This window comes from Desmodus rotundus, chromosome 12 (assembly GCF_022682495.2).
Source record: "Desmodus rotundus isolate HL8 chromosome 12, HLdesRot8A.1, whole genome shotgun sequence".
NCBI classification, from domain to species: Eukaryota; Metazoa; Chordata; class Mammalia; order Chiroptera; family Phyllostomidae; genus Desmodus; species Desmodus rotundus.
In genome coordinates, this window is record NC_071398.1 from 69,514,802 (window position 1) to 69,542,496 (window position 27,695).

General features: G+C 49.7%; 2 protein-coding genes across 16 annotated transcripts in view; one reads left to right on the top strand and one right to left on the bottom strand.

Moving 5' to 3' along the window:
* GABPB2 (GA binding protein transcription factor subunit beta 2) overlaps positions 1-10,596 on the top strand; it is a 33,809-nt gene extending 23,213 nt beyond the window's left edge. For 3 of the 8 annotated variants that reach the window (XM_024570308.3, XM_024570307.3, XM_024570310.4), the window contains 2 exons: positions 616-746; positions 894-6,379. In XM_024570308.3, the coding sequence (XP_024426076.1) occupies positions 616-746; positions 894-1,193 (431 nt within the window). In that variant the 3' untranslated portion in view covers positions 1,194-6,379. Of the gene's footprint in view, positions 1-615; positions 747-893; positions 6,380-10,520 lie in introns of those variants that run through there. The other 5 variants (XM_045203469.3, XM_045203468.2, XR_002975720.3 and 2 more) reach the window with 5 other exon arrangements.
* Positions 10,597-12,829: 2,233 nt separating this feature from the next.
* On the bottom strand, positions 12,830-25,690 carry SEMA6C (semaphorin 6C). 8 transcript variants are annotated; one of them, XM_071219919.1, is made up of 21 exons: positions 25,438-25,690; positions 24,942-25,104; positions 23,412-23,458; positions 21,542-21,713; positions 20,065-20,179; positions 19,720-19,780; positions 19,522-19,578; positions 19,054-19,155; positions 18,732-18,822; positions 18,403-18,522; positions 18,130-18,218; positions 17,603-17,820; positions 17,187-17,318; positions 16,780-16,932; positions 16,371-16,544; positions 15,927-16,073; positions 15,556-15,633; positions 15,367-15,422; positions 15,150-15,194; positions 14,688-14,783; positions 12,830-14,280 (listed from the first exon to the last, which is right to left on the bottom strand). In XM_071219919.1, the coding sequence occupies exons 4-21, from the start codon at positions 21,657-21,659 to the stop codon at positions 13,262-13,264; spliced, it is 2,871 nt and encodes a 956-aa protein (XP_071076020.1). In that variant the 5' UTR covers positions 21,660-21,713; positions 23,412-23,458; positions 24,942-25,104; positions 25,438-25,690; the 3' UTR covers positions 12,830-13,261. The 8 variants fall into 8 exon arrangements, with proteins under 8 accessions (XP_071076020.1, XP_053770597.1, XP_053770594.1 ...); XM_053914622.1 differs by having other exon boundaries at positions 25,434-25,690; XM_053914619.1 differs by lacking the exon at positions 24,942-25,104.
* Positions 25,691-27,695: the final 2,005 nt, after the last annotated feature.

Genomic DNA, 27,695 nt, shown 5'->3' on the forward strand with positions numbered 1-27,695 from the left:
AGTTAATGGCACACTGCTTTCATGAGAGGTTTCTCAAAAATCTTATGTGAAGCCCTGACTGGTGTGGCTCAGTGGGTAGGGTGTGGTCCAACTGAAAGATCACCAATTTGATTCCCAGTCAGGGCATATGCCTGGGTTTCAGACCAGGTCCCCCATAGCGGGTGTGCAAGAAGCAACCAACCAATCAGTGTTTCTTTCCCCCTCTCTCTCCCTCCGTTTCCCTCGCTCTGAAAATAAATAAATAAAATCTTTAAAAATAAATCTTATCTGAAGACATCAGGCCTTCTTTAGACAAGTTATTCTTGCAGAATTGTAAGCTAATTGGTCATAGCTTCTGACGTTTTTATATAAGAGCCTCAGACCTGGGCTTAACTGCATGGCTTCCAAACCTGTCAATCTTTACCCTTCCTCTCAGAGGCCTTCTTAGTGCCTCTTTAATCCTTTCTGTTTCTTTCTGCAGAGCCATGCCTTACCTGCTGATTCTAAAATCCAAAGGCATATGAAAAATAAAATATCAGAGGATATATTTCAGTTTATTTTCTAACTTGAAGCAAGCAAAACTTACTTGTTTTACAATGTATTCATCACCTCCAATTGGTGTCCTTTGGCTTGTAGTTCTAACTGTACCTGCTGGTCAGGTTGCAGAGGAGACTATAATTGAAGAAGAGGAAGAAGAAGCAGAGAAGTCACCACTGACTAAGAAACCAAGGGTAGAAGAAATGACAGACAGTGTGGAGGAAAGCCAGGTAATGTTTTTAGCAGTGTGGAGAGAAGAGGGGAAAGAATCAAAACCCAAAACTTTCAAGGCCTGAACCCTTCTTTATCTTTTTGTGCACTCTCTGGATAACTGATCAGGAATTCTTACCTGGTGGTGACATGGTTTACTTTCACAGGAAGGCACTGAAAAAGAGCTACTACAGCAGCAGCTTCAGGAAGCCAATCGAAGAGCCCAGGAGTACCGACACCAGCTCCTAAAGAAAGAGCAGGAGGCAGAACAATACCGCCTCAAACTGGAGGCTATGGCCCGACAACAGCCCAATGGAGTTGAGTTCACCATGGTTGAAGAGGTGGCTGAGGTAGACGCTGTAGTAGTCACGGAGGGGGAGATGGAAGAGAGAGAGATGGAAGTGCCTGGGGCAGGAGGGACCACAGAGCCTCATACTGGAGTTTCCATGGAAGCTGTTTCATCTTAACGTACAAGGGCCACAATTTGTACTGTGTCCATCTTTTTCTCCTTTTTAAAAGAAAATACAGAGGACAAACCTTGTATAAAAATTAAGAATATCCTTAAGAAGAAAACTATAGCAGGGTACAATGCTCGGGCTCAGGAAGGCTTTCTGTGCAACTGGAGATATCAGAGCCAAATTGGGGAACACTTCTTCTGAAGGGCCAAAATAATAAGGACCAAATTTCTCAGCTTACATCATTGCTTTAAACGTAGAGGTAAAAGAATGCTGCATGTTGTATATTGATTGTTTTTTAAATAACTCACTTTTTATCAAAAGATTTTACTTTTATCAAAAGATTTTACTTTTATCAAAAGATTTTTTTAAGGTATCAAAAGATTTTTTTAAGATAACATTCCTAATATGGGACCCATCCAGATCCTTTAATAGTTGTACCATAAAGTGACCTGAAAATTTGCCTTAGATGTATGATGTGTATCTGTTACGGAAGAAAACTAATTGGGAGGGGGGTTAGGAGCAAGCTTTGGGAAAGAGGAAGGAATATATTCCACCTCCAAAGGAGCAGGCACTCCTCACTATCCTGAGTTCACTTCACTGGAAAGGAGTTCGTGAGTGCCTGACTAAATTTGCATCCATGGTGTGTCCATAGCTCAGCTGCCAGTTTTAAGAAACTGAAATGTAATATTTAAAAACTGGAAAGGAACAAAAACTTGTTTATGTGAAGAAGTGTATATAAATCCAGAATCCTCCAGGCTGTGCTTTCACAATGCTGGAAAGTAGCCAGAAACAGGCTTTTGGGGTTATGAAACAGTCTGCTGTTGAGATACAAACTTTGCTCTGACTGCATTTTATAAAATTACAATCAGGATGATAGTCTGTCGTTAGAACAACTCGCTTCCAAACATTTATTTATGTAATATCAAGCTTTAATAGCAATTCTTTAATTTTATACAATATTGCTGGGTTTTCTAGGTGTGCCTTTCTGTAGAACTTACATGGTATCTCTTATATGCAATAAAAAAAGAGGGTTGGAGAGACAAATGCTGAGGATGTTGGGTAGTTTTGTTGCCTTTTGATTTGGGAATGAGTAAATTGCTCTGTTTCCTTAAGGTAGGACCTTATGCAGAGCTTTTGTGCCTTCTAGGTGTGTGCCTTCTACAATAGGTGCTCAGTGTGTGCTGGCACAGGGAATAAGAACTGTCAGTGCCATAGAGTAAGGAACCAAAGATTCTGGCCAGATACTTCATCTGCCTCACTCCCTTCTCTCTCAATATGCCTGCTCCCTTTGCCTAGACACTTCTGGAAAGTGTTTCATTGCTGGGTTTCTTTGTGTGCTGGCTTGGAGTTCAGAAAGGGAAATATAGATGAAGAGAGGTGGTGGGGAGGTTTTGCCTTTGAAATTGGGCCCCCATCATTCTTGAGTTGCTTGCTTTGTTGTAAATGACAAGAAGAAACTAGAGGGAGATGTGCTAAGTAAACATTGAGTGACTGTTTAAAGTATGGTTTTCTAAATTAGCAATCATGGGGAAAACGTACATTTTTAATTTGGAATAAAACTTGACAGTTAACATGGTTCTATGTACCTTGTTCAGTGAAGTAACTTGCTACAGTTTTCCAGAGATGAAAAATCATTTGGGGCTCAAAAATAAACTGAAAACATAACTCTCCAAACCAAGTTTAACAAACGGAATTGGCTATTAGAGTCTTCCAGGCAAAAATGTCAGTTTTAAAATTAATCTTGACAACTGTCCACCTAAGCTTGGTTTTCCCCATGGGCCTGTGTACTGAGTGCTTCTCAGATGGCCAGAGATTACTCTGGGCTGTTGGAGATGATGGAGGAATGCAGTGGAGGAGCCTAGGTAAGAGTGAGAATAAGAGGATAAAATTATGGTATCTGCTGTCAAATTGCCCTGTTTCTGCTTGTGATGTTTCATTTCATTTTGTTTTCTGAGTCCTTTCATGAACCAGGTGCTAATGATAAGCTGCTATTGTGTGCCATTTCAGAGCCTTAGCTTTACTATAGTTGGACCAAGTGTCGTTTAGATGTGTTTTGTTTATGTTCTTGGTGTATGTGTTAACTTTAATTCCTTTTTTTTTCTTTCCTGTTAAGGGGGTTGAGTTTAATGCTGCAGAAGATATCCAGGCCTAACCACCTCACTCTAAGGTAGCTTCTGATTGGGAGTGGGGAGTTTTCATCCAACATTCCCTTTTGAGCGTACAGAGTCCCTGCTGTTTGGGGGAACTGTTTATCAGTTCTTAATTATCCTTCTATAGAAGGCTGTCATTCCCATACACACACAAAATCTCTAATCCAGCTCAAGGCATTTCTGATGATGGGGTCTCTGAGACTGGGAGTTAGAGGAGAGGTTGGGATAGGGGGAGAGAGAGAAGGGAAGTATCTGGAAAGGGTAGCAAAAAGTTACTTGTTTTTATTTACTTGGAATAGACCATTTAGCATCCCAGAGAAGGGAATAAGATTTGGTGTCCAGTTGTATTGCCTTGGAGAGAATGGTAAGTCAGGATCCCTTGAAGTAGTTAGAAGTTAAACATTAAATGCATTAAAGTCAATACCATTTTATGATTTTGCATTTCTTTCAGGATCATCCATGGAAGTTGGGAAATGTTGCTAGATCTTCTAGGTTAGGGGATTCCAACTGGCTTATTTATGGCAAGGTTGGATTACAGAGAATCAAATAACAGACAAGTGGTTCAGAGTTGGTACTTGAGCAGAAGACACCTGGAGCCTAGGATGGTTGCCTACTTTAAAATAAAGCTGCTTTAATAATATCAGTATTAATATAGGAAATTTACACTCTACCTTTGTATTTTGATCTTAAGCCTACCCTCCCCCCCAAGAAGAGAAAAAAAATAAATCTTTACATTTCTGTTCATGTTCTTTGGCTTTAGGGAAATTACTTATAAATGTATAAGTGTACATTCTCTTCCTACCACTACCTCTGTGGGATCTCTTCATTGTAATGCCAGAGTTGAAGTCTTTTAACCGAAATATGGGAGAATTGGACTTTAGGTTTTTTTGTGTTTTGAACTTGGTGCCTTAAAAGAGGTTCTTTTTCTCTGTCTGAACTGTGTTCAGCTATTTTTGGCTTTGCCTTTCCCCCTTCCTCAGTCTTACCCTTACATATTTAAAATCGGTGTGTCTGCCCAGTAATGTTGGGAATATATGGCACACTGATGACTTTCCTCATACCGATGGAAAAACAATGAATTTACCAGAGGGCTCTCCAATTGAAGTTAGGTATTATGTGGCCAGGGCATTTTTAGTGCCCCTTCGCAGGGTGTATATTTGTGTATATGTTTATAAAGATATTTGGACTTTCTCATTTTCTTCTTTATTTAAGATTCAATTCTGAAGTACCTGGTATAACCTGGAAATTTTTTATTTCATGAAATGCATGAGAGAGAGTTTCTTTGGATTCACTAAAGGGGCTGAGGGAAAAAAGGCATTGCTTTGGCCCTTCTCTGAGAGGTGTGCTTTCACAGGCAGTGATGAGAAACCTGAGGAGTGAGGCCCCAGGGAGAACCAGTACCCAGCTTTACAGCGATTTATTTAGCGTTTGGTGTGATGACACTGTGTAAACTGAAGGGTTCAGAGCAGTGTCAGGGTAGAGATGGAGCTGCCCTTTTACAGAGCAAGCCTCCTTTCCACTCCTGTGGCAGCTATTTTGACTGGCACGAGTACGGTCTCTTAGACCTCTGAAGCAAGAAACCCCGGATAAAGTGCCATGAAAGAAGGCGCAGACGTTCTCTACATCTACTTCCCCAGTTTAGAATCTCATCCTTTTGAGAGGGATTGTTTTAAGAAAATTTGTGTTGCCCTCTCCTAACGACATTATGGACCAACAGAGCTACAAGGTCTGAGGCACATGGTGAACTCTTCCTAGAAGTTTAATATTGAGTGGGAATCGGTTTCTGTCCCTGCTTATTGGAGAATGGCCTCCTATCCTCTACTCCTTCTGCAGACCTCGCTATATGGGCAGAAAAGGAGCTTAAGAATGGAACACAACCCTGGCTGGTGTGGCTCAGTGGATTGAGTGCTGGCCTGTGAACCAAAGGGTCGCTGGTTCAATTCCTAGTCTAAGGCACATGCCTGGGTTGCAGGCCAGGTCCCCAGGAAGGGGAGCACAAGGGGCAGCCCTGTGTCTCTCCCTCTCTCCCTCTCTTCTCCTTCGTAAAAATAAATAAAATTTAAAAATAAAAAGAATGGAATACATGTCAAGACCACCTATATGCTGCTCTAGGCTCTTAATCTGTCTCCTTTTTATGTGATGAATATTTTCCCCTTCCGAGTTAGTACTCTTATTTCCTATGCTAATATATTGAGCAAGAAGGATATACATTCAAATTATGTAGCTTTGGACCTCTGGTGCTGCCTTTTATTTTATTTTTTGAGCCTCTCTAGGATTAGAGGGTAGAGTGACATTCCTAGACTACAGTAGCAATTTGGCTTCTTAATGGCAGGAAATTGATTCCCTATCTCTCTGTCTCTTCCCCTTCCCCCTCTAACTACTTCTGCTTCTCTGATCCCATTGTTCTTATCTTATATAGTCTTTCCCAGGAACTAGAACTTAATTAGCAGATCATTTATAGTCTGTGGGCCTTGTCTGTCCTCTTTCCACTTCCCTCTACCCCAAATACATATTTTCTGTTTATTCTGAAGTTCCTGTTTATTTCTGTTGTTTCTGTTTATTCTGAAGTTTCTGTTTATTTCTGTTGCTTCTGAGAATTTAGGTCACAGCCTACAATCCTGTGCTTCCTAGTTGGTTTCAGGCATCTGGCTCTATCAATAATGATGGCAGCTTCATTCTCTGGCTTGGCCCTGTATACTGTCCTCTGCCAAGGCCGTCCATTTTGGGGCAGGAGGTGGGGAGGTAGGTGATTAGGGGGGAGGAGAGAAAGAATGTGGGTGAGGTGCCTCTGTTTTTCAGGTTGTCTGACAGCTTTATGTACAGTATATTTTAGGGAAACTTAAATATACTTCTTTTATTTAGGATTTTAAATAGGGTTTGATTCTGATGAGCAAGTTTGTGTATGTGTGTGTGTGATAGAGCATTTGTGTGTGTATATACACCTATACAGATCTATATTATATATACAATTTTTGTACTATCATTTAAAATAAAGGTTTCTTAATAAAATATCAAAGTCTTACCATTTCAGTGTGTCACTGAAATTTTTTATATTTCCTGGGCAAAAATTGTACCTACTCCTCAATCACAGATAAACCTCAATACAGTCATGCACCACTTAATGATGGGAATATGTCCTGAGAAATACATTTCTAGACAGTTCTGTTGTGTGAACATCACAGAGCGCACTTACACAAACCTAGATGGTACGGCCCACTACACACCTAGGCTGCATGGTGTAGACTATTGCTCCTAGGCTACAAACTTGCACAGCATGTTACTGTACTGAATACTATAGGCGACTGTAACACAGTGCTATTTGTATGTCTAAACATAGGGAAGGTACAGTAAAATTACAGTATTAAAGATGAAGAATGGGCCCTCACCAACATGGCTCAGTTGGTTGGATGTCGACCCATAAAGCAAAAGGTTATTAGTTTGATTCCTGGCCAGGGTTACATACCTGGGTTGCAGGTTTAGGTCCTGGTTGGGACATGTAAGAGAGGCAACTCATAAACATTTCTCGCCCTCTCTTTCTCCCTCCTTTCCCCTCCCTCTAAATATAAATAAAATCTTTTTTAAAAAAAGATTCCGAAGGGTATACCTGTATAGGTGTACCTTACTGATACCCGTTACCATGAGTGAAGCCCGCAGGACTAGAAGTTGTTCGGCACGAGTCAGTGGTGACTGAATGAGAAGGCCTAGCACATTACTGTACACTACTGTAGACTTTATAAACACTGTATACTTAAGCTACACTACATTTTTTAATGTATTTACTTTTTTTTAAAAGATTTTATTTATTTTTAGAAAGAGAGGAAGGGAGGGAGAAAGGGAGAGAAACATCGATATGTGGTTGCCTCTCACACGCCTCCTATAGGGACCTGGCCCGCAACCCAGACATGTGCCCTGACTGGGAATCACACTAAGCTACACTAAATTTATTTTAAAAAAGAACATGAGATTAAATAGAGCATAAGAGAAAATGATGAAATCAAGAGAAATGGTAAACACGGGAGGTATGAGGCTGCTGCTGGCATAACACTGTCTTACAGCAATTTTTTTTACTCTAAAATAACAATAAAAAGTATAGTAGAGTAAATACATAAACCAGTAACATAGGTGTTTATCATTACAAAGTATTATGTACGGTACACAATTGGATGTGCTACACTTTTACATGATTGGCAGCGCAGTTGGTTTCCACCAGCATCACCACAAATAGTTTGTGTAATGTGTTACGCTATCATGTTATGACTACAATGTCACTAGGCAATAGGATTTTTTCAGCTCCATTCTAATGTGGGAGTCGTGTATGCAGTCCTTCATTGAGTGAAACGTGGTACCGGACTGTTTTTGCTATCCAACTGAGCTAATGAGGGCAATGTGGTTGGAAGGCATTGGGGAAGGTCCTTTCCCCTGTTCAGCATCTTCTAACCCACTCACACCCTCTGCTGCTACCCCTCAGCTGGTATTCTTAACAGGCAGAGCAAGTTGAGGTAAGAAATTAAGTAAGAATGGAAAGAGCCTTTGATTGGTGTGTTAAACTTACATGTTCCTCTTTTCTCTCATTCCTCACCCCCTTCCCTAAAAGCAAACAACCAAGAGAGAACAGTAGCTGAAGGAAATGATTATATGCCTTGTGTGGGTGTCCAGTCAAATGCTAAGATACAGCGGGGCAAAAATCAGACTTAGGGAGGCTTGAAAATAGTGGATTTGCTCTGTTGGCTTCTCAGCTAGCTATTGTTAGTTAATAAGGTGCTTTTTGTTATCTCAGTCTAATTCAGCACACATTTATTAAGTAAATACAAGTAGCAGTCTGGTTGTGGCACAAACCCCATTGATGCCAGGGTTGAATACACTCATCTGGCTGGTAAATGGGTGTCCTTATTTAGTGTATAGTAGTGTTCGCAAAAGCTGCTCCATTGTCAATAAGGATGCTTTTCTTAAAGGAGAGTAATACTAAAGTCAAGAATATGTAAGCATCTATGTTCAAGAATTAGAATTTCCAGGCAAGCTCTCAAAGTCAATATTTAGGGAATTGAACACCTACCATGTACTAGGCTGTGTGTAGATAATTGCTTTTAGGTAAACACACATAGACAACAAATACAGTGTACATATTATTTGTAAGGTATATCTGGTCTGGCAGGTACCTCATAAATGTATATAGTTTTTTGCTGAGAAAAAGAATAGGGCTTGAGGGGCCTTGAGAAACACACACACACACACACACACACAATAAGGGTCTTGTTGAATTAAAATCCTAGTGAGAGAAATGATCAGGAATACAGGAGTGTTAAAAGGGAATTGGATAGAAACCTCGGGTTCTCTAAAGAGTAATATTCTTAATGATGGAGAAAAATGTAAACTAGGGCAACTTTCCTAGGAGTTTTCACTCTGTGAAAGTGAGCCCTCTGTTCCAAGAAGATCAGTAGGTAAAAACACAAGTTGAAGTGGCAGCAACCTAATGATAACTACATCTCTGTAAGGTTTGTGCAAGATGTCTGGTAGAGTTAAGTGAGTTAAGATGAGAGGAAAACCCTGAGCAAAGTGTGGGACTGCGCTCTGTTCCCATAACCAGTCTAACGTTTAAGAAAGTTTGTATTGTAAGGGAAATTGATGTTTAAGAGAGAGGCCAATAGAAATAACTTCCATGCTTTGAGCTTTTGCTACATGTCTGGCAATAAGCAAGGCACTTGGCATACATATATACCTATCTTGCAAGTATGTATTATCTTCGGTATATAGATACAAAAAAAAAAAAAGGCTGTGACTTTGCCCAGAATCCCTCAGCTTTAAAAAATTGTTCTAAAACTACAATTTAGCCCTGCCCAGGCAGCCCAGTTGGTTAGAGCCCCCTCACATCATCTCAGCACGGCAAGGTTCCAAGTTCCATCCCTGCTCAGGACATATATAAGCAGAAACCAAGGAATGCATAATAACTGGAACAACAAAATTGATGGTTTTTTCTCTCAAATCAATGAAAAAATAAAATTAAAATTAAAAAATAAATTGTAGTTTCTACATAGAATTATTAATGTTCTTCCCTTCGTAGTTTGTCCTTTAATCAGAGTACTCTTTTAAAAAAAAAAAAAGATTTTATTTTATTTTTAGAGAGGGGAAGGGAGGGAGAAAGAGAGGAAGAGAAACATCAATGTGTGGTTGCCTCTCGAGTGCCCCCTACTGGGGACCTGGCCCACAACCCAGGTATGTGCCTTGACTGGGAATCGAACCGGCGACCCTTTGGTTTTCAATCTGGCGCTCAATCCACTAAGCCACATCAGCCAGGGCCAGAGTACTATCTTATTTGGCTGAGCAACTTAATTTATCTCCAGTTGCAGTTAAGAACCTGGGCAGCCTTTCTTACAAACTCCTCAGAGTACATTTTATTCCGAAACTAATTCAGAAGCCATCTTCATAAAGTTGCTGGCCAGCAGTACTTGAGCAAGGAGAATCAAAGATAACCTTTCTTGTGGGGAATGGACAGGGTTTTATCTCTACATGCTAGATATCCTCTCTTTCCTTCCAGATTACTCTCCTCTCTCCTATATTTTATTCTCTATCCTGGGAGGCTAACCTGCATGAATTGCATCAATGGGTTCCCTGTACTTTGGCATTCTGTTGGATTCAGCCAATAGGGAACTCTGGCAGAAGACACCTCTCCCCTGGGTTCACCTGGGCCTAGCTATATCCTTCGATTAAAGGTCACTGCTCCTCTCAAGGCAATCTTTCCTTCCAGGTCCCAGTAACCACTACCTCCCTTTGTCCTTTCAGGCCTAAGGCTGTAACTGGCCCCCAGTTACCAACCCATCCCTTGCCCATACTTTTTAAAAATAGCCCTTCATTGTTTAAGAGCATGTCATCTATTTCCTGTTGGGACCCTAATAGACTTAGTAAAGGTAGGTCATCTGTTGGATTCAAAGGCTTCATATTTTATCCATATCCTTGGACCTTCCTCTCATACATGTAACCTTACATTCTTATGAGTCAACAGTACTAAAGAGTCAACTGCCAAATAAAGTAGCAGAGTGACTCATGCTTGTGTGGTTCCCAAGTGTCGGATAGTGGCATCAAGGAAACACAAATCTGAGAGGTAGTAATAGCTCGGGCCCCTGTGACTTAGCTCCTAAAGAACCCAAGATGCTTTTCAAGCTTTGTGACTGTGGAACCTTCTGTGTTTCAGGTCCCCAAAGCCTTACACAAGATGATGGACTCTGCCTACTGGGGCCCTGGTTTCTCCATAACCTCCCAGGATACCTCTGAGAAATCAGCTTAGAAATCCCTCAGGATGACAGCTTTATCCTCCTAGTGGCACATTCTGGTTTTTATAAAGACATAGTTTGAGCTAATATCCTAATTTAAAAAAAAAGACTATCAGCAGTTTCCTTAATTGGGGTCAGGTTTTCCTTCTGTTGTCAGTGATAATAATGTCTTTGAATTTACCCCCTTAAACTATTATTCACTACTCTCTGTCAGCATGAGGTATATCATGAGTATTAATGAACTGTATACTTGGTAGAAGTCTATTTGGGGCAAATAATCATCACCCACAAAGCACTTAATTTAAACCTATATATTTATACGGGGCTTTATAAACCCATCAGCATATGTTCTTCCCATACTTTACAAAAGGAATGGAGGCTCAGATGTGGCCAAGGTCACACACAAAACTATTAAGTTGCAGAGTCCAAGGACTGTTGCTCTCTCTGTAACATAGTTGCTTTCACTAGCCTCGAGAAGGTTCTGACATTCCACTGTGGGCACACAGAGAAATTGCCATACTTTATAAATAATAGTAAGTGAACACCCTTCACAAACTGAAACCAGAACTTTAACCTGCAAATTGCCGCTGCCTGTAAGGTCGCTAGGTTAGGTTTCCATTGTACTTCTCTTTTGGGTTTATATTTAACCTGAGTGTCATTTAAACCTCTCCCTGTGACCACCTTCTGGGCAAGAACTAAAGTATTTGTGAAACTTACCCCTCAGGGCAGTGAAAGGCTGTATCCTTAAATTATTTTTTTCTTTGTCCTGGTTTTAACAACGCGATTTGAAGAGGATAATGAAGTCAGGTAATTGGAAAGTTTCTCCACCTCTTCCTTGCCCTCCACCATCTAGGAAACTAGCAATGGTTCCAAAGCAACTTGGTTTAAGAACGACATCTAATGAAGGAGAACCTGAGACCTAAAGGACCTCTCCAACTCGGTGAAACGAGCTCTGAGCAGAGTGCAGACTCTGGAAGAAAGCCAAATGTGGCCCAACAAGCTGAGTTATGAAGAATGTTCAGAAGGCATTTCAAAACCTTGAGGGTAAAATCTACAAATGAACGTTATAAGGATTCAAAGGGAAACGGATTGCTCAGTAGATCACAAAGTGAGGAAGAGCCTAAGCCAGAGTTTGGAGGAACCATCATCTCACAAGCTACCATGCTTTCTCCTTTAGAAAGCATTTGTACAGACATAATCGTGCTTGAGCCTCTCAACCCCACTTTTCAGAGGCACAGACTAAGGGCAAAGCTTCGACTTGTCAGGATCACAAAGCAGTAAAAGCTGAACTAGAAACAATCCCAGGGTTCTTCAATTGTTCGTAGCGGTTTCCCGCCAAAGGCGTAAATGCAAAAAGCGAACCGGGAGTGGGACCGACGAGGCGTCCTTAGTTACAGGGCTTGGTCTGGCCTGCAGGCGGCGCCAGCGGGAGGGCGGCCTAGGTCTCCAGTTGGAAGGATACTCCGGCCAAGCGCGGGCAAAAAACCCAACTAGTAAATCCGCAAAAGCAGCCACAGTTGGCATGAGGTATTAAGTGTCCTTAGCTCGAGGCAGTGGGCGGGGCCAGACGGCCCGGTTCGCCGCTCCCACTGGCCCGGGGGATAACTGACAGGTATCTGCAGCCAGCCCGTCAGAGGAACACCAATACCGCCACTGGCTGATCCTCAGCGCGCTGGGTTTATTGCGGGCCCGGACTCAGCGAGGCCGCGCATGCGCGCGATAACTAGCGCTCGCGACACCCCTCCAGCTCCGTGAAGAGGAACTGCTGTTTAGGAAACCACTGGGGAGGACCTCCGACTCCAGCAGGGCCGATCCTTTGCTGTTTTGTTTTGGGGTTGTTGTTTTTCTGTAGCGTGCTCCTCATGCAACCCAGACCCTCCAAATTCTCTTTAGGACAAGATTTCCTGATGTGAAACAAATCATTTACGCTGTGGCCTCATTTTATTTGTCAAAAAAAATCCTCCCCCACCCTCTGGGACACGGTAGGAGCAGTACCTTCATCTTACCTCAATCCTGAAACGTGCTCCTAGTGCCCTCCCCCACACCCTTTGTTCGCTGGTCTCCTTCAGGAAACCTTTCCTGATTAACCCCGGTGGGACCACAGCCATCCTAATTACTGGGGAGAACTCAAAGCCAAGATGAAGGCAGAGATTCAGGGGCAAAGGTACTAGGAGGGAGCCAACCGATTCCCACCCACCCCGACCCTCCGCGAGTGAAGTCAGGCAGCAGCTCGGGGACACAGCTGTATTGGGAAGCAAAGGCTCCTACACAGTAGGAGGCAAGTCCCAGGAGACCGGAGGACTCCGTACACAATGCACCAAGGCCCCAGCCCCACGTCTGTCCGCCTGCGGCCTGCCCGGGGCCCAGTCTAGGGAGGAAGCCCAGAGGGGCGAGTTAAGGCAGCTTGGCTGGGGGAGTGGGGAGTGGGAGTGGAGTATGCCAGCCCCCAAAAGCCGGCTCATTGAGGGGGCAAGCTTCTCATCTCCCACTCCTTTCTTGAAGGGACAGAGGGCAAGACAGTCAATAAATAAACCCGAGGTGGGCAGGGACCCCGGGAGCCTCTCAGGGTCCAGGAAGGCTGGAGGTGTGGGACGAGGGGAGAGAGAGGTGACCCATCCTTGGAAGCATGTCCGTGCTCAGGGCCAAGGCAGAGCAGCTTCCTCTAGAAGTGGAAATGGCTGCCGTTAGGGACGGCCGGCTGGGAGGAGGGTACGACCAGGGGCAGCTTCCGGGGCAACTGGGGCTTCTCCATGTCCACTCTCTTCAGCGTGCGGCCCCGGTAGCCCTCTGGGCGGCCCAGGTACAGGTGTCTCCCGGAGTACCTGGAGGGACCTCCAGAGGGGACTCGAGTGAGCAGGGCGGGGGGCGCACGATGAGCGGAGAAGGGCAACCTCCGGCTGCCCCCCACCCCCAGCCGGGGAGCGGGGACCGGCCGGCCTGGGGGCACCGGGCACTGCCCGTCAGGGGGCACGTCCAGCCGCAGTGGTGGGGCGCATTCCCGAGGCAGAAGGCTGGAGCCCACCAAGAGGGTAGTGGCGGAGGCGGGCTCTGCGGGGAGCGCCCGTGGGGTCAGGGGGCCGAGGGGCTCAGCTCCCTTCCGGGCTGGTTGCGGAGCATGCAGGTAGCGCAGCAGTTCCTCCAGGGTGGTGACTTCCACGGCCTGCCCGGGGCAGCCGCGTGGCGGCGGCCTCACCAGCACGCGCGGTGCAGGGCCACCTGCCATGTTCCCGCTGCGTGCACGTCCCGGGCCCTCCTTGGCATTGTTCCCATTCTGGTTCCACTCCCAGGGACCTCCTGCGTTGCGGAGGTGCTTGACTGGCAGCTCGGGTGTGGACTCCGGGGTGGGCAGGCAGGCCAGCTCTGGAGAGGGCTCAGCCTCGGGAGGAGGCAGGAAGGTGGTGTAGAGCTGGGGGGTCTGTGCTGCGTCTCCGTCCTTGGAGGGCGGCGGTGGCTCTGGGCCCTGCCCATGCAACCGGGCCAAGCTGCGAAGGGAGAGAGGGCGCGGGAGCCCAGGGGTCTCTATGTCCTTGCTCCTTTTTCGGTGGGCGCGGCGACAAGCGCAGGAGACCAGGAGACCAGAGACTGAGGCGCCCAGGGCGAAGGCTGCGGCCACACAGGCCAGGAGCAGCGGGATGGGGACGGAGCGGGAGGCTGAGGCTGCGGGGAGATCCCGGCGCACGCCTGCCAGAGAGGGAGGAGGCTCAGCGAAGGCAGGAGGGCTGGGATGGCAAGTTGCAAAGTTTAACCTCTCCTGCTGTTCAGCTTAACTCCAACACTTCCTTGACCCTCCTCAGGAATCCCCTCCCCTGACCGTTCCACACACAATCCATCATTCCACCCCTCACACACAGGCTAGAGCTTGGGCCTGGGGAGTCTCCATCCCAGCTCTCGCCCCTGAATCCAAGACAGGAAACACCTGCCAAACTGCCCATGCTGAAGGAAGCTGGGCTGGGATGTCCCACTCTGGGGAGGGGTGGCTCCAAACAGGCATTAGTGAGCACCAGACATGGGTCCTTGAGGGGCTTAGAATTCTTCAAGAACCAGCAGCCCCACACTTCACTCCTGTCCCTCCCAGCCAGCCACCTTACCCTGTGTGTGAGCTCCAAGAGTGGAAGACTGGGGCCGGGGGTGGGCATCACTGGGGGGGCTGGGGGTCTCAGGGAAAGGGCCAGGACCCAGAAGCACTGGTGACAGAGACCAGGTCAGAGCCAGTGAGGCTCCTGCTCTCCACCTCTGACACCCATTGAGTGGTTCTCCCCCACCATCCCTCCCTGGAACCCAAAGGCCCAGAACCCCAGTCTCTGCTGCTTTCCTCTGGCTGAGGGGAAGGGCTCACCATGCAGGACATTCATTTATTTGTTCAGAAAGTATTTATTAAGCACCCTATTATGTGCCAACCACTGAGCTAAACACTAGATATTAGGAAGATGCTAACCCTGTTCTGAGACTCTCTCTGGGTGTCCAGGGCGCTGGTCAGCTGCTGCCATGGGCACAGGCTTGAGTGAGTGTGGGCCGAGCAAGGGAAGTGAAGTTGGGACAAGAAGACTCACCGTAAGCAGAAGACCCCGTGCCAGACTGACTCCTAGCAGCTCCGTCTAAGAAGGGAGAGAGGGTAAAGAAGGGAGAAAGGGGAAGCTTCATGAAGAACTGCTGGAGGTGACTGTACCATAGAAAGGGAGAAAGACAAAACCTAGGCCTGCATCGTGTCTGTGGCCATCAGAGTCATGTGCACCTACGGCTACAGCTGCAGCCTCCCCTTCTGTTTACCTTGGCAGTCACCATGCTCCATGGATTTCTGGTTCCCAGCTGGATCCACATCAATCCTAGGAGGATAGGAGGACATGGAGGCGGCTCAATGCAGTTACACAGCTTGCCCCCATCCCCCACACTGGCCCTCAGCTTCTGCTTAGTGGTGGGGAACTTTCTTCTCAGGAAATCTAGGGGCCCCTCACTTACCCACCAGGTACCCTGATATCCACACAGCCTCTGGAGCTATGCCATCCACAGTATGGGTCCTGAGAAGCCAGACAGCTCCTAGGGAAAACTGAGTCATGTGAGGCTGGGACTGTCTCCATTCTACTCACATTCCATTCCTCTGCCTCTTTGACTCTCACCCTGGCCTCCAGGAGGCTCCTAGGCCAGTATTCCCATCCTATCCACCCAACCCCTATTCCAGACCCCAGCTACTGCCCACCTGCAGAATGCTTGAGGCAAATCCCTACCAACCATCCCCTATATTTCCCTGCCATCCCCAATGCCTGCATTCTGGAGCTCCTGCTGGCCCAAGGAACCCACACAGGCAGGGCCTTGCCTTAGGCCTCTCTCACCTCCGACAGGTCCCATGCTGGGTACACCGACTGAGAGGGAGGTAGATGATACAGCCAGAAAAAGCCACAAACAGCCTGTGACCTTCAGTGTCCAGCTCCAGCCCTATGACCCGCCGTGCTGTTTGGCCTGCCCGCTTCCCACTGCACCTAGGGTGAAGCCAGAAGGAGTTAGAGAAGGGGCAGCCCTGATGAGGTTCCTTTTTCCCTGAAGGTGGGGAGGGGCACAAGCAACTGACTAGAGCTGATGGCAAAGGCATTTCTGAGTGACCACCCTGCCCCACCACACGGTCCACCTTCTCACCAAGCCCCTCTCTCTACCCCACAGCTTCTGCCCCACAGAAGCCAATGTTGGAGCTCCCACCCCCTTCCCACATCCCCATCTACCACCTCACGTCCCATCCCTGCTCTGTGAGGGCCTGCCAGACAAAGGCCTCATGTCCTCACCGGGAAGGGCTGTAGGCATCGATCTCTTCCAACAGGATGGGTTCACGTTCCCCAGATTGGTCCTGGGGGGGCAGCACCTTCAACACTCTCCCATCATTGGAGCCAAGGAACAGGACTGTGATGTTACCGTGGGGACCAGCCGTGCCATCCACAGCTACCTGGGTCAGTAGGGCCCTGGAGGAATAAGCCACAGGTTAGGGCAACGTGGCTAGTGGAAGCTTATGTGTTTCAAGGACAGTGCGTGTATCCTGGGACCCACTTCTTTCCCCCAGCTCAGGTTTTCATTCTTAGCTCTGTCCTTTCCACTTTCACAGGTACTTCCTCCCATCACTACGATTTACCTTGTGGTGTCAGAGAAGAAGAGTGGCTGAAAGGGGCGGGTGGTGGACAGTGTTTTTTAGCTGCATACCTACTGGTGAGGGTGAGCAGAGGCTGGTGGGTGGCAGGTGGCACAGCAGGGTCCAGCAGTGGGTGAGCCTTAATGAAGGTCAGGACGTCATCAGGGAGATCTCGGGAAGAGGGGAACAAGGCAGCTACACCTACTCCTGCACAGGATCCTGGCCTGGTGGGCACACGGGAAGGGGCAGCCTTAGGGCAGCGGGCTGGGACTTAGGCTCTGAGCTCCCCACATATGCTGCTCCCCTTCCACACACTCACACTACTGCTTCCCTTCCCAGCTGCAGCTTGCCAGTCCCACTGCCAACCCATCACAGGCCCCTCTCCAGGCCCTGGACACCTTTCCCTTTCTTACAATTCCATTTTGGGAGCAGATACTGATTGCTTCCACCCCAAAAAAGCCACCCCGATCATGGATACCTGGGGGAAGGGACCTTGTCCTCAGACACAGGGGTCCAGGCCCCATCCAGACTCCTCTGCTCCTTGAACTTGCCCTCAAATCCATGTTCAATATCATCCAGGTAGAATGCACAGACCGCAGAGCCAGGGATGCTGAGGGAGCCAGAAAACGTTGTGGGCTAGGTGCTGGAAGGGACAGCACAGCTTCTCCCAGGTAAGACATGGCAGCTAACCTTCATGCACATTAGAGAACAGAGCCTGAGAGGGTGGGGGCACCCCGGGGGCCATGCCAGAAGAAAAAGGATGGGCAGAACAGCAACTGGCTTTAAATGGAGCTTCCCCTCAGTGCCCCACCTCCCATCAATAAGCTCTGAGAAGCTTGGATACTAGTGCAGCAGGGGAAGAGATGGGGCCACATTGGCTAGTCTAGTACCAACCTATTGGCCTGGGTGGTAAAGACCCCAAAGAGAGCAGAGCGGCCATGCAAGTTCACAGGCCCAGTCAAGGCCTGTAAGACATCGAAATAGAAGGCAGAGTCCCCAGGGACAGAGCAGTTGAGCCGAAGCTTCAGGAAGGATGTCCAATGCCGGTCCAAGGCCCGAGGTGAGCCACCCATGTCACGCTTACACACACGGGCCACGCGGGAGAACTGGACCTGAAGGAGGAGGGAGGGGACAAGGAGAACAGTGAGAAACCACCTCAGGGCCAGCCCGGAGGGAGGAATGCAGTGAGTTAGAGCACCAGGACACAAAGGAAGGGTGTGTAGTGCCAGGCTGGTCCGGGTTAAGGATGAGGGGCACAGCAGGATATGGGGGCGGAGGGCTGGGGGCTATTCCAACCTGGGGTCTCAGTGCCTAGGATTATGATTAGGGTCAGGAGCTCTCCCCTGACTCATGACTGCCTTTGCAGGATCCAGCAGAGCCCTCCGCCTACCCATCCCCGCTGCCCACCACCTCCTCCTTACCCTCCCCAGCCGGGCATCCTCCACAGAGACCTCTCGGAAGAAGAAGTAGACATGGTCTCCATGCTCCAAGGCATGGACAAAGTGTGGCTCTGAGGGGGGAAGGACAAGAAAGGGTATGGAAGAGTATCTACACCTGCTCAGAAACTCCTGGCCCCACCCAGACTCTCCCCTCTGCACACGTGGACTGCCACCACCATCTGTCTGCTCCCTGCCACCATCCTCCCCAAGCACCTCCTCCCAGAGAGCAGCCTCGCTCCCCAGGCCCGCCCTGACCTCGGAGCCACTTGGAGTCGTACTTGGCGGAGCGGAGCGGGGGCTGAGGGCCAAGGCTTCTGTAAACTACAGCGTCACTGGCCTGGAAATCTGCAGCTGTGGCTGAATACAGGCTGCCCTCTGGAGGGACGGGTAAGGTGGGGTCAGGGGAGGCTTGGCATTTGTATTCTGGCTCTTTTTGGGCCTCCCACACCCCAACCTCGGCCTGACCACGGCCCCTAACTCAACCCTCCACTCAGGAGCAGGGGGGAAAGACCAAATTGGGAGAGGGGCTAAGGTGGGAGCTCCCTCCAGCCACATGCCTGCTTCTCACATGCCCAGGTACACACCTGCAAAGATGGCCACGTTGGATTGGGTGGCATCAAATGGGCATCGAGCCTGTCCACTCAGCTCCTCACCCTCCTGCTGCAGCGAAGTTATCTGGAGGCAGAGGGAGCAGGTTCTTGGAACCCTTGGGGTCTTGGAGTCTGGCTCCACAGCCCACTTCCTCATGTCCTCTTGCTTCCTTCCCTCACCCCTTCTGGACCCCTGCACTCTGGGCACTCCATTCCCCCACCCCCACTGGTCTGTCCTCTGTACCAAACTGATTGCCCACTGGGTTTTCCTCCCATGCCCATCCTGACCCCCAAAGGCCCACCCTCGCCTTTGTACCCCATAGCTGCGGCACACAGGGCTGAATGAGTTCGTTCCACAGGCAAGGAGTGTCTGTGAGTCCCAGGGAACAAGAACACGAATGTAGTTGTAGCACTCATCCTAGAGAACCCAAAACTCTAGGTCAGTGATGGGGTCCCTGGGACTGGGACAGGGGGTCATAGGAAGTAAGGCCATTCCCCTTGAACCAGTCACAGCAATGTGGGGTAAAGTTCCAACTAAGCTATTCACTAGGCCTGTGGCCTTGGGCAAGTCCTTTGGCTTCCTGTCCGAGCTTCACTTTTCTCTTTGGTAAGGCATGTGAAAGAAGCTAAAAATCATGAATTCCCTTTCCTGTGCATTTTCCTCTGTGCCCTGCGGTGAGAGAAGTGAGTGGGAAATTGGGCACAGCAGAGGACTGCTTGGACAGAGCCTGGGGGCGGGGTAATCGTAATCTCCTTCCCCCAAAATTCTCATCCCACTCCTCACCGTCAGCTTCCCCCGCAAAGCACAGTTCTCCATGTCTTGGCTCCTCCATGTTAGATACTGAAGGGAGAAGTGGAAGAGGGAAAATCATGGGGCAACCTGGACCCCACCTGTATAGTGCTTCTTTTCGATTCGTTTTCCACCCCCTTGACTTCCATTAGACCTCATCTCCATGCCAGTACCCCCCCCCCAGGCTCTCACCTTGTTGGGCACCAGTCCCTCCCCTTCTTGAGCTTGTAGATCAAAGGAGAAAACATGATCCCTAAAGAGACAGATAAAGAGGGATCAGAGACTAGCCAAGGCACCCCATCTGAGATCCTAAGTCCCTTCCTTGCCCTTGTTCAGCTGCTCAGGGACAAGCAGTGCAGACCCCCTGCCCACTATCCTCCATGCCTCAGTGTTTGCGCTCTGGGTCCCAGCATGCCTACGACCCATGGCTTGTACACCTGTATGTGTCCCCTGCAAGATCCTGCAGTGACCATGCAGGCCCCACGTCTGCCCAGGAACATGCATGTCAGCCCCACAACTGTGCCACAGCCAGTTTACCGAGCAGCCACTAGCAAGGTCCGGTTCAAGGTCAGGAATTTCTGGAAGTCCAGGCCAAGTTCTGCAACCACAGCATCATCCTCCAGGCCCCGGAACCAGGATAATGGGGAAGAACCTAGAGCGCACAGAGGGGTGGGTGCTGAGGGCCAGCCAGGATACCACACACTCTCTCAGCACCATCTCCAACCAGATGAAACCCAGCCATGGACACAGCAGAGATGTGAGATGAGTTCTGAGGTATTAATTAATTAAACTCTTAATCAAAATGCCAGCTAACTCTGAGCACTTAACCTCTGCCAAGTACAGTTAGCACCTTAGGTGTATTATCTCATTTAATACAAGAACCCTATGAGGAAGGTACTAACATTGGTCCCATTTTACAGATGAGGAGATTGAGGCTTAAAGCCATTAAGGAATTTGCATAGCTCATTTAGCTTGGAAGCAGCAGGCACCTGAATTCAGCTCTGTCTGACTCCAGAGCTGAGCCTAATCCCTTCTTGGTGCTGTCTTAAAGCTAGTGATTCCCTTTCGTTCCCACAATATACACTGTCCCATCTGGAGCTTTTATTCAGCCCACTTCTCTCAGCCCTCTACTTGCACCCTCCCTTCAAGGCTCTTCACAGACTACCTCAGCCTTCCAAGGTTTCTGCCTCCTGTGACCAACCCAGCACCCACCTCCCACCTGGCCTGATCTTGGAAACCAGAGTCATCAGCAGTCAGGGGAGTTTAGAGTTCATGGGTAGATGGTTTAACACTTGCACAGGGCTTAGGACTACGTCTGGCACATGTGTTTGTATTCTTATCTATCTCCCAGCAGTTACTCCCAATAACCCAAGTGCAGTTCCTTCATCCTCAAAATTAGTCTGAATCCTACATATATAACAGGAGCCTACAAATAGGTAAAATTCTTCTTATAAAAAGTGGGTTTATGGTTTCCCTCATGGTAGGACATGGGCTTAGGAGTGGTACAAGTAGTGGAGAGGGAGCTGAGAGGTGCTGGGAACCACTCAACTAGTCCCAAGTCTTACTTTTGTAGCTAATAACATGGCAAACACATATAAAGACTTTACTTGGTGCCAGACAAGTGTCCTTAGCACTTTACATGTATTACTTCATTTAACCCTAAATAACTCTTATCAGGTAGAATACTATTGTTACCTTCATTTTGTAGATGAGGAGACTGAGGCAAAGAAAGGGTAAATTACCAGACAAAGGTCACACAGCTAGAGAGCAGCTCAGCAGGATTCCCACCTGTTAAGGTTTGGTCTGGCTGAGAGTCATGTTCTTGACCGCCACGTGTGTCACAGTGAAGAAAGTCGGCCCAGGTATGAGAACAACTGGTGTGAGGTGCCAGCTCCCTACCTGTCTGCTCCCCTTTGCTGCTCAGGCCCTGAGCTCCCTGGAGGCTGGAGCCCTCCTGCACCTTGCCTCCCACACAGGGGGACTTGCACCCCAGAGCGCAGGTCTGGGCACTCACCTTGCAGGTCAGAGGTCAGCAGAGGGAGGGGGTCCTGGGGAAAAGCAGCCTGGGTGTGGGGCAGTGAGAGCAGCAGCAGCAGTAGAAGCAAGGGCATGAAGTGGGGGATGCGGGGCATCCTGTGGGGGGCAGCTCAGGCCCCAGGGGGTGCCCCCTCACCCATATGCTGGCCCTGAAAGAGGATACAGAGAAACATGGGGGAAGAAGCCAATTTCTCTCCACACTGGAAGCAGGCAGGCTCCTCCCCAGTCTATCCCCAGAAGACCCTATGGAGTGGGAATAGAACCCTCTCTCTGGCACTGCCTCAATCCCAACCGACTGTCACTGTCACTCAAGGCCCTACCCTCTCCAACTGGCCCAAACTGGCTGGTGAGAGGCCTGCCTACTGACCCCAGGTAAGGACAGGCCACACCCGCTCCCCCTCCCAGACTTCTCGCTCAGCCTTTCCTCCTCTCTCCTGACTGGGCCAGGGACACTTAGTAGGTGACACCTCCTGGCCCCCCTCTTGCTAACCCCTTCGCAGCTATAATTAGACACTGAAGCCTTAAAATTATAAATAGTGATTCCTTGGCACTAGGAGGAGGAAGAGGGCACCATGTCTGCCTCCCCCTCCCTCCCAGACCCCCACAGCACCCTGGGAGCAATGCAGGCACTGCGCCCAGGCAGAGGCAGCTGTGAGACAGCCACCATCCTCTTTAGGGTTGAGGAAGAACAGAGTGGGGGAGGCAGTGTAAGGGTCATTTTCTTGGTCTAAGCTCATGCTTCAGGGGCCCTCCCCATTGCTAGGGAGAAGCTGGGGTGGGGGCTGCTGTCTTAGCCAAAAATGAATCTGCATCAAAGCCAGATCAGAGGCTAAATTTAGCTCTGGCTGCAGCTGTCTGCTCGACCACTGTGGCCCCCTTCCAGCCTCTCTAGCCCCCTGCCCCCTCACTGGCTTCTAAGAACCAGTGCTTCTACTCGATGGGGGGTCAGGGAGGGAGAGCAGACCCACCCCCTGCGAGGAGCCAGGGATAGAGGGGATGCGCTGGTGAGGGTAAATGGCTGCACATGTCCCTCTTTCCCTTCATTCCCTCTTCAGGCTGCCTCGAAATGGAAATATAAATAATTCAATGACAGGCAGGCAATCATAGTCCCAAGTCCAAGAAAAGAAGGGTAGAGGAAGGGATGGTGAGTCGAGTCTCCTTCCCACCCATCAGCCTCCCCAGCTCGTACTGGGACCCACAGGGGGAGGTGTACACCAGCTTCCTGCCTTCCCTGAAACTGAAGCGAAGGTCTGAGCAGGTTCCAGAAATCAGGTCAGGACAAGTGAGAAGCCTTTCTTTTTGTGAACAGACAGCTACCCTTTACCAGTCCTTAGTTGCCCATCCTGTCATGCCCCCTAAAGAAGAGACCCTGGGCTTGCAGATCCAGCCCATTTCATCTCCCCAACAATTCTGCTCTTGGAGCCAGGACCCAAGTGTACCCCACCCCCAATCCAGCGTCAGTGGTATAGAGGTTGACGTCAGATGGGGTCTCAAGAGAGCTGGAGGAGGAGAAGGGGTAGGAACACCTAATGATGACCCCCTCCCCAGGGGCAGAGCCGTCAGCTAGCTAACGACCCTCTGGTGTTAAAAGGCCAAGCCTCCCTCCCCCACACCTCCACCATGTTTCCGGATGCTGGTGCTCCCAGGGGAAGAGGAAGGGACACAGCTTGTCTCCTATCCTTCCTTTCCTGCTCCCCCTCCCAGTTGCCCTGGGCAACTGGTATCTTCACCCAGGAAACAACTTTGGTCTCTGACAAGTGGGAAAACAGCCAGACCCTCTCCCTGCTCCCAGGCCATCCATGCCAGCTTCCATCCCTTGCTCTCAGGAGCTGCTGCCCTTTTCTTACCTGGGGTGGTGACTGCTGTTGGGGTTTGAGGATAGAAGACCTCTGACCTGATGGAAGGAGGGACAGAAGGAAGGAAGAGACTGTGTTACTACATCTTACCACATCCCTTAAAAGTAAATGTGAAAATTCAGGAGAAAGCTAGTGAGACTAGGGTAGAGGAAATGCTGCCCTGGAAGGGGTGTGTGTGTGTGTGTGTGTGTGTGTTGACATTGAGCTTGTTTACTAAGGTGCTGGCTGCTTCATGCTGAGAGAGATGAGGGCAGGGGCTGGGGCTGGCTCCTTGCCAGAAACTCCTGGAACTACAGGGCCAATCTTGGGAAAGAGGTAACTGGGACAGTTTGTGGGGTATGATGACCACTCCCATATTAAAACCCTCAGAATCCAGCAGCCTTCTTAGAAAAAGCGCCTTAGCTGAGGACAATAGAGGCTAATTTGCATCTCATTTACATGCGCTTCATTTCTAGGCAAAATGATGATAGCAGGAACCCCCAGCCCCTTCATTCTTCCTGGAGAGAGCAGGCCATACCTCCTTCTCACCCATCTCTCTCCACACCACTCTCCACCTACGTCCAGCCTCTAAAAACACTTGGTTGGCCCTTGCATGGGCCCTCTAGACTTAACTATGATATAGCTTTAAGAGGGCTTTCCATAGCTGTTTTGGGGGAGTAACATCTGAGCAGCCTGGGGAAAGGCTTACCCTGCTGGGACCAATCCCAGCTGCTTCATACCCCCATTTGAAGCAAATGGGGGAGGCCTGGCCGGCTTCTACTCCCCCTCTTCAACCCTCCCCTTGCTGGGAAAAGGAAACAGCCCTCCCCTCTCCTCCTGGCCCTGAAGCCACCACTGGGGAGTGGCCGAGGTCATACCTAGAGTCTAGCTGGGACTGGGGAAGGGATGGAGAAGGGGAGACCGGGCTGGGGACAATGGCAGGAAGCCTTCTGGCTGGTCGCCCGCCCCAGTCCACCTTCCTCTGAGGGAGCGGGGGGCGCGCCGAGGAGCCGCGCGGAACACACGCGTTCCCATCTCCAAGACATTTCCCCCACCCTTAGCTCTCAGCCCCAGACTCACACCTACCCTCCCTTCCACCCAGCCCCCAGCGAAGATAATCCAGGTGTCTAGAGCCTCGCATGAGGTGGGACCGGGGCCAGGGGCTCGACGTGTTTCCCCCTCACAGGATCCCGGGCTCCGAGAGGGGCGGGTAGCAGAGTATGGGCCGGGACCGGGTCCCAGAGCCACGTTAGCGGGAGGAGGGGCTGGAGGGGCCTGCAGGCGCAGACCAAGTGGGGATGGGAGCGGGGGTGGGAGAGCGGAGGCGGGTCTCCGAGGCCAGGGAAACAGAGCCAGGGGCTGGGAACAGACGAGGGCGGGTCCGGGGCCAGCGCCGACCCGAGTCGGCGGGCTCTAAGAGGCAGTCGCCAGCTCAGTTCTCGTCCTTGGGAGACCTCGGTCTAACAAAGCCCCGGGCAGAGTGGGGTGCGGGAAGGAGATGGACTCTGGGGCTGATGTTTCTTGAGGACCCCATTTCCCGACCTACTGCCGGAGCCAACCTCCTGGGAGGTGCTCAGACTCCTGCTACCACAAGGACAGAGGTGCAGCCGCAACACCGAAGTCCGAATGGACGCGTCCCCCTTCCCATCCTCGCAGGGGCATCAAGGGGGTCCGGTTCTCCGCCGGTCTCGGAGCCTTAGTTTCCCTGATAGGGAGGCAAGGGTCCAGGTTTTCCACCCTCCGTACAGTGTGCGCCTCAAATAATCCCCTTTCGCGCTCCCCAATCCAAGAGACAGGACTCACAGAAGCTTGGTCGACAGAGATGCCCAGACCCTGCGCCCACCGCGCAGAGACGGGGCTCGACTGCGGCCCCCTCCACCCTCCGCGCACCCAACTCCGCCGACCCTCTCCGCCTGCCAGGCACACCGCGCACTGGCACCTCCCGGGTCTCTCTCGCACTTGGGAAGGTTGACTCCAGCCTGCGGCGCCCAGTCCCCCCTGCCTCCCTGAAGCCTCTTCCCATCTGCGGGGTACTTGCTCCGAGATCCGGGCCAGTGGGATCGAGAGCGCAGCGGGCGAGCAGCGGCCCCCGCACCGCGCCGACTTCGCAATCCGTGTTTGGGGCTCTGGCGAGGGGTGATAAGCGTCCGAGTGGGATGGAACTTGGATCTGGACCCCCGGGCGCTGTCGGGTCAGGCAAGCCCAGGGTCCCAGTTGCAGTCCCCACTCCCGCCGCGGCTCCACGGAGGAAAACAATGCGACCGCCCGGAGCTCTGGGCCGGGCCCCAGCAGCCCCGCCTGCCTCCCGGTCGGACCCGCCTCCGACCCGCCTGGAGGTCGCCGCAACTAATCCGGCTCTCTCTAGCCGGCTAGACCCCGCCTTATCGACACCTTTCCACCAATACTCCTCCTAGGGGGCGGGGCGCCAGGAGCACCGCCCACTGAGAGGCCAGGCCGGGAAGCTGAGCTAGAGACCAAAGCCAGGCACGAGCTGGAGAGACCCGCGGACAGTCGCTGAGACCCGGACTGAGGAGGGGGATCACACGCTTTAACTTGGAGAGGCCCTTGAAAGGAAGAGCAGCGGGGAGGAAATAAAGACAGGAAACCCGGGGACCTCGGCTGGTCTGGCCTCTCAGGGCCGACGCGACCCTCCCTCCTTCCTTTCCTCTTCCCAATGGCTTTGGCTACTCTGCTCCCTGGGGAGTCTTCCAACTCCCCGCCACCCACTCTGCCCCCAACTGTCTGTTCTTCTTCTCTAGGCTTTTTACCTCAACCCTCTTATTTCTCTCCATGTACCTCCTCTGGTTCATTCTGACCCCAATAAGGGAGGCCTGCATGCACTTAAGAGCTTGAGTCCTGGAAAGGGAAAGGAAGATGTCACCAGGAGGTTTTCCTTGTCCCTATCATCTCCTCAACTTCCATCCCTACTGTCAAAGCAGAATGGGCTTGGGCCTCTGAGCAAGGAACTAAGGAGGCAGGATACCAGGATGGCTGGCAGTCAGGCTGCTCGCTGATGGAAGAGAACAGGTGAGTTGGGCTAAAGCCAAAAGAGAGATGTGGAGATCAGGACAAACTAACTCAGACAATGAATCACACTGAAAGAGAGAAGTTACCAGCTGTCCCAACCCCACATAGCCTTACTGCCCCCCAAACACAGAGTTACAGATGTCCCATCTTTCCTCAAAGAACCCTGGACGTTCCCAAACAGCAAAACTGCTCTTTCTCCATCCCCACCTTCCAAAAACATCCTTTTGATTCTGAAAATGTCAGTGGGGAGGAAGAAGAAGGCTACTTCAGACAGTACTGATTGGCTCCCACCTTGGTATTGCCTGTGAAGATTCTTACCTGCTTGGGGGCTGTGAGAAAAGGCAGACATTTCAAAATTCCTTGGGTAGTGGGTGTCCTGGGAGACATCAGCATTCTTGGATAGTTTCTCTGAGTGGGCACCTCCTTCCTCCATGCTCCCACATCCTCTTCCCTGGACTGGAGGAAAGGAGAAATAGGGGCTTACTACTTCTGGCCAAGTTCTTACTGGACTGAGATTGGGGTGCATAGCATCACCAACTGGGCTGAACCCACCATGAGGAAGCAAGAGACATAAAGGCATACACACACACATAAACACAGAAACAGACACAGTGATGGAAGGCCAGGTGAACCAGTGAGATAAACACAATCAGAAACAATGGAACAATACTTATACAGGTTAACTGCTGAAGGTCTTGGGTTGAATGCAATTCAATGGCCAATGGGGCTGTTTTAAAGACTGGAAAGAGGTACTGAGAGGAAGAAACCTCAAAATACAGAACTTGAAATCTTCCTAGATCCTAGCACAGGGCTTAGGTATTCAAATATGTGTTCATTGAATAGATTAATGAATGGGGATTAAGGTGTAACTCATTTTTATAGCCCAAATAAAATCTCAATTCAATCCAATAAGTATTAAGTACTTCAAGTACAATCCACCTTAGGATGTGGCCCTAGTCTTTAAGAAAAGTGACCATCTATTTGAATTAAAACGGCACTTACATGTACTAACTGATTAAACAGCAATATCAAGTCTAAAAAATAAAACATCCCAAAAGCTACATTGAACACAAGTCCTAAATGAAAGAAAAGACAATAAAAGTGTTTTTGGTGATGACTACAGGGAAAGATGTTGGATATGTTTTGGGAAAACCTCAGTGGGAGTTGGCTTGGTGCAAAAGAAAGGGGAAAATGTTCTGAAGAGAAACATAACTTAAGCAAAAACTTTTACTCGGTGAGCACAGAGCCTGAAGCATGGATAAAAAAAGG

What these genes read in the sequence shown, in the direction of transcription:
- SEMA6C (XM_053914619.1), bottom strand. Translation starts at nt 21,659, where the DNA reads ATGCCCCGCATCCCCCACTTCATGCCCTTGCTTCTACTGCTGCTGCTG. An exon ending in AGGGACTGGTGCCCAACAAG is followed by an intron (nt 19,579 to 19,719) that starts GTGAGAGCCTGG and finishes TTCTCCCTTCAG; the next exon opens with TATCTAACATGGAGGAGCCA. An exon ending in GGAGCATGGTGACTGCCAAG is followed by an intron (nt 15,195 to 15,366) that starts GTAAACAGAAGG and finishes CTCCCTTCTTAG; the next exon opens with ACGGAGCTGCTAGGAGTCAG.